The 16,872-nt window shown below is 39.8% G+C and overlaps 1 protein-coding gene across 2 annotated transcripts in view; it reads left to right on the top strand.

Moving 5' to 3' along the window:
* Positions 1–16,872, top strand: part of ATG5 (autophagy related 5) — a 153,000-nt gene that overhangs the window by 13,977 nt on the left and 122,151 nt on the right. For both annotated transcript variants that reach the window (XM_090037351.1, XM_090037357.1), the window contains exon 3: positions 13,853–13,980. In XM_090037351.1, coding sequence (XP_089893477.1) covers positions 13,853–13,980 — 128 coding nt within the window. The remainder of the gene's footprint in view (positions 1–13,852; positions 13,981–16,872) is intronic.

Here is a 16,872-nt window from a genome sequence, read left to right as displayed (position 1 = left end):
GAGTTCCCCAGCCTGTAGGTATGCTGCTGGTTCTTTCTCCCTAGGTGCAGTACCTTGCACTTGTCAGTACTGAATCCCATCTTATTTTCATCCACCCACCCCTTTAACCTGTCCAGATCCAATTGCAGCCTGTCCCTCCCTTCTAGCATGCCCACTTCTCCCCACATCTTAGTGTCATCCACAAATTTGAACAAAGTGCTTTTCACCTCCTCGTCCAAGTTGCTGATGAAGATGTTGAACATTGCAGGCCCAAGGACTGAGCCCTGAGGGACCCCACTGCCTTCATCCCTCCAGGTCGAAAGTGACCCGTCCACCACCGCTCTCTGGGTGCGGTCCTTCAGCCAGTTGGCATATTGGCAAAATATGTAGCATATTTTCTACATTTTCCTTAGTCAATGCTGAATACTCTAGCTGTGATAATTCCATCAATTTTATCACCATTTTCTTCACAGATGGTCACTAGAATAGGCCAGTTCTTAATAAATAGCTCAAAGCATTCAACCACTGAGTTCCATTGTACATTTTGGGGGAGAATTAGCTTGGACTCCAGCTACCTTCTGTACAGCTGAAGCAAACTTGTTGTTATGGAAGTATTTTGCTATTTCAACAACATTTTCTTTCATTCTTGCAGTGTTTATATCTTGGCTAAAAGATGAAATAAATGAATACTGCATCCATATGGTGGGGGTAGGTGTACCAGTGTGGCATGTGAAGGCATTTTGCTTGGCACATGTGCCTCAGGACAGATGGTGGGGGAGCCACAAGGGGCCCAATCCTTGTTGTGGTAGTGCAGTCCCAGTCCCTTTCCCACGGTCCACTTTGAGGCATGTATGCTCCCACCGCTAGCAACAAGCCAGGCCAGGGCCCTGCCATTTACACTTGGCATGCCAACATCTTATAATTCAGCGTTGCGGGTGTTTTTGCCACGCTGCCCAATAATATTGCTGACCCTTGCCATATGTTATAAGTTTCAGGTTTTCTTTATTTTCTTCTAAATCTATTTTTATTTTGGCCACATTAGCAGTATTTTCTGAGAGAAGGCTATGTATATGACATTTGAATATTTGCTCACAGTTTGTTATAGATTTACTCTTTCTGCTTTTAAATATTCTGCAGAATGGACATTTCCTGATGGATCAGTCATTTCTGTAAGATAAGCAATCCTGTCTTCTGTTCTTACACAAGCACATATTATTGGATCATTGTGCACATTGCTTCATTCATTAAGACTCAACACTTTTCTCTTCAATGTTTCTTTCACAGTATTCGCTTTCCTTCTCATACACTGTATCTGGAAGCCTTCCAGTAATATCTGCTCTGCTGGGTGCGATGTAACCTGGTCATAATGATTAAACCATCTCAGTGGAATGCTTTTTGTGAGCAAGATAAGGGAGGATTTGTTGCATAAATCAGCTGAACGATCTTTTCATCTGTGCCTTGCTGGATTTTGCTGGTCCTGATTATGACCTCATCCATAGTTTTGCCTGATAGAGAAGAAAGTCTCTTTTGGATACGGCTGAGGTATGTTTAGTTGCCCTACTGCTGGTGGTACTAGTAGATGATTCTGAAGTTGCAGACACTTGTGAATGATGGACAGTCATAATTTCTTATGTTTAAGTCGAACCCTGGAAAATGGTGAAAAAGTCATTCTCACTGACTATAACTCAGTGCATTACTTAAGGGGGAAAAAGAGAGAAAGAGATGGTAAATGAAAAATCTCTTCTACAGCTGATTTTTTTTTTAAACCAGAGTTTAAATTTATATAAAATTTCCAAATCTAGTTCTATAAGGAAAATAGTCAATAAATCATAAAGTTTATCTTCTATTTAAACCCTTTTCCTTATCAATAAAGAACAGCTTGAAAAAAATTACGTTTTTAATCTAAAATTCAAAAATTCCTATTAAAATTTTATTCTGCAGAGGATATCTTTATCTAGGACTTGTATATTTGCTTACATTGAGCAATAAAACTGATTTCAGAAGTGCAGGGGTAATGTTAAAAATGTATAATTGACACCCCCTCAAAGTAGTACATCTGTTAGTTTTTCAACACGTTTTGAAATTCATAAGTAATCCACCCAAAATAACTAACACTATTGTCACAAATGTATCATTTACTAGCATTGCAATACATGGCAGACAATCCATAAGAATGGTTCAAAAATAGTAAATTTACTAACCAGATGTCTCAGACAAATCCACATCGCTTTCTTCAACTTTGTTGCCTTCTGAGAAGCATTTTTCATGTTGCTTCATTTGGGCTACCTGCCTCTGCACTTTTTACACATCATGGGAATTTCTTGACTATACTCCCAAATAGGGTCTTTTTTGTGATCTGCAGCCACAGCAGTTTTTTCCTCTAGTTTCTGGGTGTTGAAATCAAGACCAGTTTTTCCTTTACAGGAACGTTGTTTCATTTCCTACATTGTTTTGAGCCCAGTGTCGGTCCTTTCTGTTGTGCACGCTTCTTTTTCTGCTTCCTCTCCCTCCTCCATATAATAAATTAACTGCAAGCCAAGACTCCTCCCTGTCAAATAACCTACCACACCCCTGGCCTTGTGTGCTGCAGTATTTTAGTTTAGAAACATGGCTAGAGCACTTGAAAGGCTGCTTACAGATGCTTACAAAACCCCCCAAACCCAAAAAACCATGGCGCTTTGCTTTAAACTTAGCACGCTCCCATGCCAAGCCCAGCATATCCCAGAAAAGGCATCATTAGTTTTACCCGGCTTGCCCAATGTCTGTGTAGATTGGGTGCTTCAGTGGGGCTTTTTTGGCACTTTTATCTAATAGCTGATTGAATCAGCTTTAGATGAAAGTGCCAAAAAGCCCTGCTGCAGCACTCGGTATGTACGGATGCTGCAGCTCCAGTTTGAACTAACACATTGCTGCTTCCTGTCTGTCTGTCTGTCTGTCTTTTTTAACGTCTGTAAGTAGCTTTAATATTTACATCTCTGTACGTAAACAAAGGGACCAAGAAAGGTCATTTAGCAGAGGTAGTTGCTGAGCAGATTATTTGATACCATCAGCGGGGATTTTGATACCATCCAGGTGTGCTTAGTGATAATCCTGATCAAGGAGTACACATGATAGTGTCTACTGGAGTAAGAGGCCAGGTTACACCTGTGATTACTGTGTTCATCTTTTGTATCCAGTAATATAGACTATATATCCCTTACAGGGTCAGGCCCCTATTATATGAAATACTGTGCCATGTTTTTAAAGGTTGACTTCAGAATTTAGAAGTTTTCTTCCTCAGTCTTACATTGGAGTTAAAGGCTGATCTTCTGAGTTTTTAATAGAGGCGTATTGATTCACCATATTCTTTTATTTAAATTATTTTAATAGGTTATACTAAATTTGTAGCTTATCTTATGTTATATTAAATTCGAATTTCTTTTTAGGGTGGTTTATTTTTTAAAGGAAAAATAATTCAAATAAAAATATCAGATTTAAAATTTTAAAAGTTTTTTTTTTTTTTTAAATCATCAATATTTATCTACCCTGGGTAACAGACTCATTGGAGATCATTAAATTTGTGATCATAGGATAAGAGGGAAGTAGGGCTGGAAGGGACCTTGCAAGGTCATCTAGTCCAGCCCCTTGCTCAAGGCAAGATCGTCCCTGACTGAACGATCTCAGCCAAGTGTCTTTCTAACCAGCTTTTGAAAGTTTCCAAGCATGGAGATTCCCCAACTTCTCTAGGTAGCCTATTCCACTGCGTGGCCACTTTTATTGTTAGAAAGCTCCTCCTAATCTCCAGCCTAAATTTCCCCTGCTGCAGCTTGAGGCTGTTGTTTATCTGTTCCTGTCCCCTGTGGCCACAGAGAAAAGCCTATCTCCATCTTCTCTCTAATCACCTTTCAGGTATTTGAAGACTTTTATCACCACCCCCCTGGTCTTTTATTTTCTCCAGGTTAAATAGCTCTTTCAGCCTTTCCTCAGCAGTCTTGCTTCCCAGGCCCCTAATCACTTTTGTTGCTCTTGACAAGGTATCTTCAAACTGTCCACATTCCTAGAATCATAGAAAATTAGGATTGGAAGGGACCTCAGGACGTCATCTAGTCCAACCCCCTGCTCCATCAGGACTGTCCCCCACTACATCATTCCAGCCAAGGCTTTGCTGACCTGGGCCTTAAAAACCTCCAAGGATGGAGATTCCACCACCTTTAAGTAACCTGTTCCAGTGCTTTACCACTATCCTCGTAAGGCAGTTTTTTTCCTAATGTTCAACCTCAACTTCCCTTGCTGCAACTTGAATCCATTGCTCCTTTCTTGAAGGGTGGGGACCGACACAGGACACAGTACTCCAGGTGAGGTCACACTACTGCTGAATAGAGAGGAAGAATCACTTTCCTTGATTTGCAAGTGATGCTTCTGTTAATGCAGTTCAGGATGCTGTTGGCTTTTCTGCAACAAGAGCACACTGTTGGCTCATTCAGTTTATGGTCTGTTTTAACTCGCAGATCCTTTTCTGCAGTTCTGCAACCAAGCCAGTCATTCCTAGTCTCTACTTATGCATTCAATTATTTTATCCCAGGTGCAGGATTTTGTACTTGTCCTTGTTGAATCTCATTGGGTTGACTGTGGAACATTTTTCCAGTCTAGCCAGGTTATTCTAAATCCTAGCCCTGCTGTCTGCAGTTCTATGCAACTTGGTGTCATCTGCAAATTTGCTAAGTGTGTGCTTGATTCCATCATCCAAATCATTAGTAAAGATGTTCAACAATAGCAGACCCAGTACAGATCCCTGGGGATTCCCCACTTTATCTCCTCCAAACTGGACACTGAGCCATTGAGGACTACTCACAGAATACAATGATCCAACTACTTACGGTACTTTCATTTAGTCTATGTTTCCTTATTTTGTTAATGAGTATATTGTGGGAGACTGTCAAAAGCCTTGCTAAAGTTGGGGTTTACCACATCCACTGTGCTCCCCTCATTAGTGCATGTGATCCTGTGGTTCTGCAAGCAGTGGGAGCTAGGGGAAGGTTTCTTTACTTTTTGTGGTGTCTAGCTGTTCTTGGGCTTGAATATGTACATTTTTGCCCCTTTTTTTGCATAAATTTACCGTGCCTAGTGATTCAGTCAGTTACACAGAGGAGTTTTCTGTTCCATAGAGCATGGTATCTGCACTACAGTTTATGACTTGTTCTTCCATTTATTCATTTTTTGTTGAAGACTTAATACTGTCAGATCAGATGTTTGCATAGTTGTTGCTTGGCATTTAATTTACTTAAATGATTGACTTGTAAGTGCTTAAGGTGCTAGAGGTACCTAAAACAAAATGCTAAGCTTCTTTCGTCACCCTTGCATGGACAGTAACTTAACGATTAAGTCTTGACATAGATGTATTAAAGCAATCTTTGGTTTCCAGTCCTCTTTATAAAGAGCATAAATAAAATAAAGAGCTTCTTTTCACCCTATGTAGGAACTGGTTTTCTGAGTATTTGGATAAGGACCTACCTAAACCTGGATGCTTTGCTCAATCAAAAGCCAAGAATTAGGTACCCAATTTTTTTAACAAGAGACTTAACTCATGGTTAAGCCTAGTGTCCATGACTGCTTCTCAGAAATAGTGGGCTGTCTTGTAAATGAATAACAGCATTACTCTGTACCAGATTCTTTCCAAACGGTCAGTCAAAGGTGGTTTTTTTGGTTCTGAGGACCTCACTCTTTGAGGATAGGCAAGCAGATAAGATTTTTATGGGAAAAGGAGCAGCATCAGGTAATTCAATTCACATTAATTTTAGTTTGTTATAATGTGGCAGACATTACTTTGAAAGAGACCCAAATGTGAAGGGGAGCTTTGAAAGAGCTTAGATGAACATCTTGCTGGGGTCATTTGACCCCAGTATTCTTTCCTGCCATGGCAGGGGACTAGATGATCTGCTCAGGTCCCTTCCTACCCTACAAACTATGAAACTATGAAACAATGAAAATGTGTTCAAGGATGTGATACCATGGAGGGACGGACTGCGTGGAAGAATGCATACAAGTGATTATGCAAAAAGTTGATAACTGAGTAGACAAAAGTTTGGCACTCTGACATAGAAGCAAGAGGCAACATGCCTGACCGAACAAGATAACATTTGGAGGTGAAGAGTTTTGGCATGGCTTTGAAGGTTGCACAGTAGTGGGATACTTAGTTTTTGCTAAAACATCCCAATAAAAGAATAATAACATTTTCTATGGTGGAATCCAAAGCATACAATAAGACATAAATCTACCACTTTAAACAAAAGAAATACAGAACAGATTGACTTTTATTAGTAAATGTTTAGGATTGGGAATCCAGAAAAAAGATGACAAAATTGATAGGGAAATACAGAGTGCCCGAGCGAGTGACTAACAATAGAGGGATGGGCGTGAGGAGGGGAACGCAACTAGGTTACAGGAGATACAATGTTAGCCAACTAAGCCCGGGGGTGGGGCGAAGGGGAGGGAGGGGGTTCGCAACGCTGAGAGAGAAAGGGGATAGATGCACACAAACCCGTTACAATGGTCTGCAATGGTGGAGGAAGTTGTTTGGAGGAAGTGCCTCAGTCCATATAGAGTCTCATCGCAGGGTCCTCTTCGGGTGGAGCGGGGTCATCCGTGGTTGAAGAATCCTCTCAGAGTGGAGTGAAGGGGGGGAGGGGGCAGTACATAACGACACACAAAATAGATAAAATGAAACAGTAACATTTTCCCCTAATGGAGAGATGCATAATCTCCCTCTTTCCTCAAAGAATGAGCAAGCCCACAAAGTAGTGATTTAAGTCATCTACCTCAGTCTTCCCAGACTAACATATTATGTCTGAATTTGGGATCTGACACCACCTGCTCTTGACAACTGCATGTCTTATTCGAGTGAATTTCAGTCTAGTAATGGCTAGGGATCTACCTAAGTCATGGTGAGAAAATGGGATTTTTGCAGGCCCTGAACATTTGCAATGTTCAGAGCACATTTTTGCTGTCTTTTTGCAGTGAGCCTGCCCCTCACTGCTAATCGGCCAAGGGGCCCTGGTGGCCCTGCCCCTTGCCACTGATTGGCAGAGAGGGGTGGGGCTGCATGACAGGCAACCTTCAGCTTATCGGGGCCCGGTGGTGTGGGGGTGGTGACTGCCATCTTGGTTGCTCCATTTCACTCCAGAGGGTCCCCCCACTTTAGGGCTGTGAGATCAGGCTGGAAGGCCATGAGGACTGCTGGCTCCCACTGGGGAGCTAGCATTTTATTTCTAGTTAGTTTTTTTTTTTGATTTTGCAGATTTCACAGACAGTGCCCCATCTTACGGTTTCCACGAAATCCAAAATCGCGAATTAAAGGTCCCTAGTAATGGTCTCTCATTGTTTGTAGATTTGTACTGAAGGCAGGTTTCTAGGCCAAAAGGGTGCTTTTTATTAATATGAAAGGGGAAAGTTAGAGAAAATCTCACTGCCTGCATATTTGTCAGCATGATGGCATCTTTAATTCTAAATTTGTCTAGTTTTAAATACAGGGTAAATATTGGATCAGTGATATTTGAGAACATTTCCCAGGCCATTTGTTTGGAAGAGAATATATCTGTTGTTTAACCATTCAAACAAAGGTTTATTTAGTAAAGGAGAGGCTTCCAATATCCATTTCTTGCCATAGCTCATAGGTATAAAAGCTCTAATTTTCATCCAGTAATTCAGAATTCTTAATTGAGCTAAGGTGCTTACATTAATTAGTCCTGTTTCATGGTGCATGATTCTGTCCCATTGTAGAATTAGGTAGAGAAAAATGGCACATTAAAAAGTAATTGGAGTGGGGTTTTTCCCTCCTATTTTTGAATGAAATATGGGACCAGCACCCGATAGCTCTGTTCCATACAATGAAATGGACTCTACCTTAGATCTATAAACTGCTAGTGCTGCCAGCACTGCCCATCTGTCCAGCTCTACCAAAGGCTCATTTTGCTTCAGAGCAGGGCTCAGCAACCTATGGCTTGCAGAACCAGTGCATTTGACCTTGGGCCTTGGTGGTAGAAAGCGTTGGCTGTGGGTGCCTTCCTATGCTGCTCCAGGGACACGCACCAACTGCAGTTGGGTTCTAGCTCCTGTCTCTGGCCTTTTGCTGGAAAAGGTTGCCTATTCCCTTTAGGCTAGGGACAGACTTTACACATAAACTGGTTTAAGTGACCAGAAACTGGTTTAAACCTGTAACGGAACAGATGTTCAGTGCACATAAACCGGTTTGAAAATGACTGAAATTGGTTTGAGAAAGCCCTGGTTGAATGTAGCATCAGACTTAACTGATTTGGGTCAAACCAGTTTGCATTGTATATTCCAGACCCCTTGCTGGTAAAGTTAATGCAGATGCCCCCAGCATCCCGCCATGCTCTCTGGGCTGGGAGCTCTGCTCCACAGCAGGACTGGTCCCACCCCCCTGCTCCCTGGCTGCAGCTCCAGCAGAGACTAACAGTCTTCTCCTCCCCACTCTGTGCTAAGCAGGAATTCCCCCCTTCCCTCTGCCTTGCTGAGAGGTATCTGTGTATTAGCTAGCATGCTGGCTTCAGTCCATGCTGTGACAAAGACAGAATCAGCAGGTAGCTGGTAATGTTCCTCTGTTGTTTACTTAATGGGGTGATAAACACTGAGTTAGGGGTGATAAACACTGTTATCAGTTCCCTGCTGGACTAATCAGTGTCCTGTGGTGGCCTGGCCACACCCCACCTCAGCTCAGCTCAGCTCAGCTCTGTAGAAGGGAAGCGGGGGCTGCTCTAGTGTCCCTGCCTTCTAGTCTGAGCAACATTTCTGGAATGAAAAGGGAATGTCTGTCCACCTCCAAATTGGTTCACACTTTGCAGGTTAGACTAACCTGCAAAGATTAAATCAGTTCAGGCTCAGGCTTTTTGAATGTCTGTCCCTAGCCCTAGTGCCTACATTTTTGTTGTGCTTATTCCAGTTCATATTTTTTTAAAAATAGATTCTAATTCTATTCTATTTCTTTAAAATAGGTTCTGGTGTGCCTTTTTATATTTGAAAAATAAATGGGGTCTTATTTTAGGAGGTTAAAAGGTGTTTTACTTTATAAAGTGTTATTCATTTTTCGGGTGGGGGGGATTATAAGAGCTGATGGAAAAATAACAATCCTGATTGACATTTCTATGAAATATTCATTGAAAATGGGAGGGGGATAGGAATTGGAAAGTGTAGAGAATGCAGAGTTCACTGTTAACATTTTAGGCATTTAAAAAATAACTAGATATGTTCATATTAAAAACGTAATTCTTGAAAGTTTATCTGGTTAAAAAAAAAAAAATAAAAAATTTCAGGGCAAATTAATTTTCACTTCAGGCAGCATTTCATCAAAATTTATATGTCATTAAGCATGACAGATATGTTAGGCTTTATTTTTATTCTGTGTCTGTTTGCAAGAAAAGAGTCCAGTTATGAGAAATAGATTCTAAGGTGTTTAGATCAAGACAGCACCTCTATTTTTTTTCCAGTAAATTGAGGAGTGAAGGGACAACTATGATCCCTGCAGGGCAAGGGGCTGGACTCGTTGATCCTCCGGGGTCCCTTCCAGCCTGAATGTCTATGAAATTTTTGAAAAAAATCCTCCTTTCATTACCAAAAAAACAATGCTTTGGATTTGGCAGTTTTGATTGCCAAGATATGCGAGGTAAAGTACTTCTGAAAATCATCTAATGACATTTGGAGGCCTATTTGAGATTGTGACACTGATAATGCATCATCTGCATAAAGCAAGACAGGGGTAGAATTGTTCAGTGTGTGTGGAATTGATTCCTGGTTGGCACACATTTTAAATAAATATATATAAAAAAGTAGTAGAGCAAGCAAACATCCTTGACATACCCCAGCTTAGTTGGAAAGCTGTTGGACAGGGCACCATCAATCTGATAATGAACCTAGATGCTATATTTGCTGGAAGGTGGGGCCATGGGGGTGGTCGCTGGTATATGAGACCCTGCAGGAGCAACCTCATCAGCGGGGGCTACCCTTTCAATCTGAGGTATAAATCATGGGTCATCAGGGGGCAGACAGTGGAATGAACAGGGCACAGCAGGGGGTGAGGTCCTGCACCCATTGAATTTAAGTGGTACAGTGATTCTCAGCTTTATAAGTATCAGGTCTCCCCTTCCATATCTTTTCTGATTTTAGGTCTAGCTTGGTGATTTCCAGGTTATGCGGAAAGGGTCCTGAGACTTACAAGTTTGAGAACCACTGGTATAGAGATTTAATTCTTTCCTTGAAGAAAGATATATTTGTGTCATCTTTAACAGTAGTGGAATAATTTCCTCTGGCAAGAAAATGGATTATGTTTTATGTTTTGGAAAAAAACCCCTTAACATCTTGTGTGCGTACACCAATTTTGATCCAGAAAAAAGTACTACAGGTATCAAAAGCTTGATTAAAAATTGTATTAGTATATAATATATCACAGTGGCACCTTTGGTTGCAACAAATGTGAATGCCCTAGCTGTACCCTTTCCAATTTGTCCATTTAAACATTTGAAAATTCTCTTCTGCACTAAATTTCAAGAGGCATCACCCTCCTTCATTTAATTCCTTGTCGCACAAGATTGTTGGGGGGGATTCCCTATATTTCATTTATCCACAGTAATTAAAAAGGAATATTGGTGCCACAAATTTTAGCATTAAAATTGCCTGCTATTATTAGTTCTAATTCTGGAAGTTTATTTCAGATCACATCAAGAGCATTATATAATAATTCCAATTCAAAGATTGAATTGGATCTTGATGTAAATCAGGACTGTCTAACTGGTAGCCCCTGGGCTGTATGTGGCCTCTGCCCAGGGGCAGGAGGATTGTGTCAGGGCTGAGGGAGCCTGTAGCTGGGCAGCTTGTGGGGACTGTAGGACTGCATTATTGGTGTGGGGTGCTGGCATGGTATTTTCAAAAATATCTGTAAATATCCTTGTCCACTAATAATAGCATTTGAACAAGAGGAGATATTAGATATTTTTGTGCCATTCTTTGCATTGTCTAAATTCATTTGAATTGATAAGATATTTGAGGTTTAGATTAAATGTAGACAACTGTAACTGAGAAATGAGAAACTAATAAAATATGAATAAGTGAACTATAGGTATCTTTAACTATCTTCTGAGCTACCTAATGTTAGGCTGAGAGTGAAAAATGGTAAAATTAAGTTCTCTGATCTCTTTCAAAGAGGGGAAAAGACTGATAATCAGAAAGAATATATGGTTGGGGCAAGTGGAAGGGAAGGTAAAATTATCAAGCTGCATTTCATAAGGGTCAAATTGCAGGGCAAAGCAGGTAATGCTGTAGTGCCTAGTAAAGGACATTGATAGGGTAAATCTCCAACAGAGGGTTTAATAATGTCTTCAAAAACTAAGAACTACTAAATAAATTGTGTCATGTGAGAGAAACAAAGCCCTAAAAATGTATATTTTTTGACCATTTGTCTGCTTTTAAATTGAAAATAGTGAATTTTTTGTGTGTAAACAGCCTGATTTTTCTTTTTCATAAATAGTGATCACCTGCCACTCACTGGGAGCTGAGTGCTCAGCATCTTTGAAAATCAGACTGCTTTCATTTCCCTGAGTTCATGTGGTTGCTTATCTTTATGTGCACAGCTCTAAAAGCTTTAAGCGACTTTTTGACCAAATCACTATTTTCAGTGAAACACAGTTAACTGTTGCTTATGATTTCTCTTAAAAATAGAAGACAAATAATATTACTGCACTATGCATAATGAGTTTGTACATAAAATGAAGTAGGCCTGGTAGGTAGGAAATAAAATATCTGCTTTAATTCATCTATAATCCCATGCTTTTGTACTAGATTTGCCTGTACTTAATTGCTTCAATTTGGGTTCCTGTTGAAAAGAATAGAACACATATAAATGAAGGAAGAAAAGGGAAGAGATCTGGGGATAGAAAAATTGCACTGTGATTTTTGCAGTTAGAGAGAAGGTTTATAAGTTTTGCTTTTTTCTCAGCTTGTAACATTGCTTTCAGTTTTAGAGAATTTATCCATATGTAGGTCGAGATACTACACAACTGAAATATAAAAAGAATCAATAAAAAATTGGCTAAGAGGAAGCATTCAAATAAAAAAAAAATCACAAGAACTAAGCAGTGGTTTTCCCCCTCTCTCCCCTCCCCCCAATCCCTTCACATTGTTTCTTAACCCATTATCACTTTATCAAATACCTTGAAAGCAGGGTGGTGCTGTTAATAGGATTTGCAGAGACCTATGTCTTTGTCTCAAAGTTAAACCGATTTTATGAATGGGCTAATATTTTTTTCTAATAGGAATATTAAAAGGCTCAGTTTATGTTTATAAAGTGCTTTGAAGTCTTTGGATGAAATACTTTAGTAGCCTTGCAAAATTTTCATAATTTAACAGCCCACATGCAGAGTTTGCTTGCCTATTCTTACCATGACGACACTGAAACATCTTAAATTATTTTAACTTGTTTATCCTAAGAAAAATTTTGCTCAAGGCAGGTGGGAAGTAGAATCTTGCCAAGCTGTAATGTAGGAGTGCAAACTATTAAGTCAGTGTTTCCACAGGAAATGCTGATTAATGTTTATAATTTATAAACGTCACCCTTGATTGTTACCTATTAAGTCAAATTTTATTTAATATGATGAGGTTGTTATTTTAGAAATGTTTCAGCTTTAAGAATTAGTGTTACCTTAACTTGTTTACATATCTTCAAATATTAGATATTTAGACTAACATGTTCTGAGACCTGTTTTATAAATTCTTTAAATGTTTATATGAAGGCTTTTCTCTTCATCTCATGTTTCTAAATTTTTTTCAGTTATTTTCTCTCTTTCTAATTGAAATATTGAAATTGTCCCTAGAAAATATATAGCCAGTGTACAAACCAGAAAAATATCTTTTGTTATCTTCTCTTGGTTATAATTTTAGGAAGCAGTAACATATGTAGACAGGAATATCTTTACTAAGTAGTGTGTGCTGAAAAACATGTAACATAGGCAAGAGTGTATAAGGGCAGATAATAGTAAGACTAACTGGTTAGCTGATAGAGGAGTTATTAATTATTGTATTTTACTTAGAATTACCTCCTGTTTTGGACAGTGTCTTTTTATATTTGAGAAATAAGTGGGGTCTTATTTTAATAGGTAACAAAAAGGCATTTTACTTTATAAAGTGTTATTCATTTCTCGGGGGGGGGGTGGAGATTATAAGAGCTGGTTGAAAAATAACAATCCTGATTGACATTTCTATGAAATATTCATAGAAAATGGGAAGGGGGTAGGAATTGGAAAGTGCATAGAATGCCAAGTTCACTGTTAACATTTTAGGCATTTAAAAAATAACTGGATATGGTCATATTAAAAACATTAATTCTTGAAAGTTTATCTGGTAAAAAAAAAAAATTCAGGGGGAGTTAATTTTCACTTCAGGCAGCGTTTCATCGAAACTTATGTGTCATGCTTAATGACATATGTTAGGCTTTATTTTTATTCTGTGTCTGTTTGCAAGAAAAGAGTCCAGTTATGAGAAATGCATTCTTTGACCTGACCACTGAGTAATTTCTGCCTTTCAGTAAATTACATCCTTCAGCCTCCAGCTGCATTGTATTTTAAAAAAACTTATTTGCAGACTGTTCTTTATGCTGGTAGACTTTGAGTTGTGCATTTTAAACAAAAATTTGAATGCATCATTCTGTATCTTTAGTTGGCCATTAAGACTATATTAGTTGGTAGTTCTGGCTAAATAAACAATATATATTTTAAAATGAATAAAGAACATATATCTTTTTATTTGTGAAAGTCTGTACTTGTTTATGACTTTGTATTAAATTTGTAGAACTTTACATATAAATGAAACCTGATTATACCAAATTTCCTTTCAGTTGCTTTTACCTAGAATAAGCTACTTGACATTAGTAACGGACAAAGTAAAAAAACACTTTCAGAAGGTTATGAGACAAGAGGATGTGAGTGAGATATGGTTTGAATATGAAGGCAGTCCCCTGAAATGGTAAGTTTACTTTGGGTCATTAAGTGTTGCATATGTGATATTTAAACATAACTGCCATATAAACAAAATTAGTCAAGTTAAGCTGTCAGTATTTGCATTGCAAACTAATTGCTTCATTTTATTGCTTCTAAGGTCCGATGTCAGTACCATGGTATCTCTAACGGAGAGATCTATTGCAACATAACCATTTATCAAAATTAGGAATTAAAGTCTACAGAATTTTAATTAAAAGTTCACCGATAAAAAATAAAGTGTAACAACTGCCTCTTAATCCATTAGGAAAAGAGCTGTTAACATCTCCAAAGTTAATTACAAACACTGCTTGCTTTCTTGGTGATGGGCCAGTGAATTAATGAAACAAATAAAATCACATGTGAGTTACTTCATTGCAGATTATATTGTTATGTAGAGGTACCTGGCTTACCCTTATATTGACTACCTCTGACGATTATAAGCAGCAGTCCAGTCAGAGTAGCACAGCTCAGTGCAGGCTAATTCCCCATACCAAGAACAGGGTAAATTTGCTTGTCAGGCTTCGGTCTTCTGTAGTTCTATCAGTACCTGAGCTAGTTTTCTTATCTCTGCACTGTGCTGCCACTTGCAATGTAGGCATTGTCACAGTACTCTTAATTTTTGTCATGATGTAGCTCAGTGCATTTTCTGTCCTTGTCCAACTTCACAGAAGCGAGTGACTTTAGGAAAGCAGTGTGAAGACAAAAATGAGCATTATTTAAGAAAACAGAAAAATGAGTCACGTTTAAGGATTTGTTTCATATTCTTCATCACGTTTGCACCTCTGAGGTGTGTAAGGCAAAAGTCAGGCTGTGTCAGTCATTTTTCAAAATATTTGATTTTTCACAGTAGTTTATGTTCTGAGGGTAATGCTGCTTTGGCTTTGGTTGTGATACAGAGCATGTCTTGGTATCCCAAAGAAGGGCATGTTTATGTAGCATCTCATTAGGTGTTCTTAAAAATGTATGCTTCTCTTTTCCTTCCTCCCCCCTTCTGTCCAATAGCATTTCCAGTCATTGATTGTGAATAAGTAGGGTTACCATATTTCCAGTTTCAAAAAAGAGGACACCTGTTGCGTGGGGGGGAGGGATATGTTGGCACACTGCCCATTCTGTTGCTCCTCACTCCCAAGCCACAGCCCACCCCAGCCCTGCTGCTGCCCCTCACTCCTGACACACAGATGCCAGCCCTGCCAGGGCCCCTCACTTCCAAACTGCAGTACCCTGCCACCCTTGGCTTTGCTGGTTCCCTTCACTACTGACCTGCAGCCACCCTGTCCCTGCTGGTGCCCCTCACTCCCAACCCACAGCACTCTGCATCCCTGCCGCATCTCCCAATTGCCCCGGTTCCAACCCTGCCAGAGGGGAGCATGGTGGCTTGGAGTGAGTCCGGCCCCGGCACAGGCTGGAGGGAAGAGGAGGAGAGGCTTTTGGCACCCCCTGCCCTGGGCTGGGGTTGGTGTGCCTCACTAGGAGGCTTGGCCATGGCTTCTCCCCCCATCCCCCTCTCCCCTCCCCAGCGTCTCCTGGCCGCTCTGCATCTGCAAGCATGGGCCACTGGCCTATATGCTGCCAGCCCGGCCATGGGGTTCCTGGCTGGCCTCAAAATGTCCTCCTACCCCCTCTCCTCCTCTGGAGGAGCAGACACCCCCCTTACCCCCTTGTCCTGCTACAGCCCTATCCCAAGCCCCTGCTCTCCAACCCAGACTTACCTGCCTGCAGCTCTCTGCCTAGCATTGCCCCTCCTCCTGCTCCGACTAGCGGAGCACAGCAAAAAGCTGGACATTTGGTAAGATTTGAAAAGCCCACCTGGACGGAGAACTGAGGACTCAAAAAGAAGACACGTCTGGGAAAACTGGACGTCTGGTAACCCTAGGACTTTCTCCTTTCAAGTCTTAAAATTAATGTATGATTGCCTGTTTCAGTGGCATAATTCATAATTATGTGGTAGTATGCAATAGCTGCTGAAGGAGCATAAATTACTTACACAAGTTAGCTAAATTCAACACAGCTCAGTATGGATGTATTTCCCTCCCCTTCCTAATTATTGCTTTAATGTGTCAACTAAGAAAAGTAACGCCACTAATCAATGGTCTTTCCTGGGAAAGAGTCAGATTTTCAGCATTTTATTTAGAATAGTACTGTTCCAACTGTATAGTTCATTGATCCAGATTTTAACATCTCTTTGGGGGATAACTGTTCTGAACTTTTGGTGTGTGCTACCTCATTGATGTCAGCTCCGGTTTTTAAACAGAAACTGAACAAGAAATACTAAATGTAAAAGTCTATAAATATACTTTTACGCATTGTAAATGAGATGGAAAATGCTAACCACTTCAACCACTGTGAAAGCTATAAATCAGCTAGTGGACACTGCTCTGCTTGTTACTGCTGCTTAACAAGTATTTTCTTGCGACTTGCATGCTGTTGAATCTCAGAAACATGTTGCTTGGAACTATTAGCAACACAGAAACAAAAAATAACCATTGTATATGCCTGAAATAAATTTTATCCACACAGGCAATGCAAGATTAACATGAATTGAATAATAATAGTAGCGTTGGGGTAGTAAATATAATGAACAAGATACTGTCCAAATAAAAAGAAAGATACAGTGCTTGTTTCAACAAGTTCAGAGTCTTATGCATATAGATGAAAGACATTCTAGCCTCTGTAGTAATCATGTCATTATGTTGTAACAGGAGAAGAAAGAAATTGGACTCACAAAACTGGTTTCAGAAAACAGATTGACTTGAACAAAAAATATATTTTTTTTGCCACTCCTTGGTTAGATTATGCTCTTATTTAATTTGGGATATTTTCAGCCACAAGGACATACGGGCTAGGCTTCAACATATGTCTTTGTAAAGCGAACAGTAAA

This window comes from Crocodylus siamensis, chromosome 1 (assembly GCF_052110815.1).
Source record: "Crocodylus siamensis isolate JL-2025a chromosome 1, ASM5211081v1, whole genome shotgun sequence".
NCBI classification, from domain to species: domain Eukaryota; kingdom Metazoa; phylum Chordata; order Crocodylia; family Crocodylidae; genus Crocodylus; species Crocodylus siamensis.
Note: the sequence above shows the minus strand (reverse complement) of the source record. Positions and strands in the feature narration are given on the sequence as shown.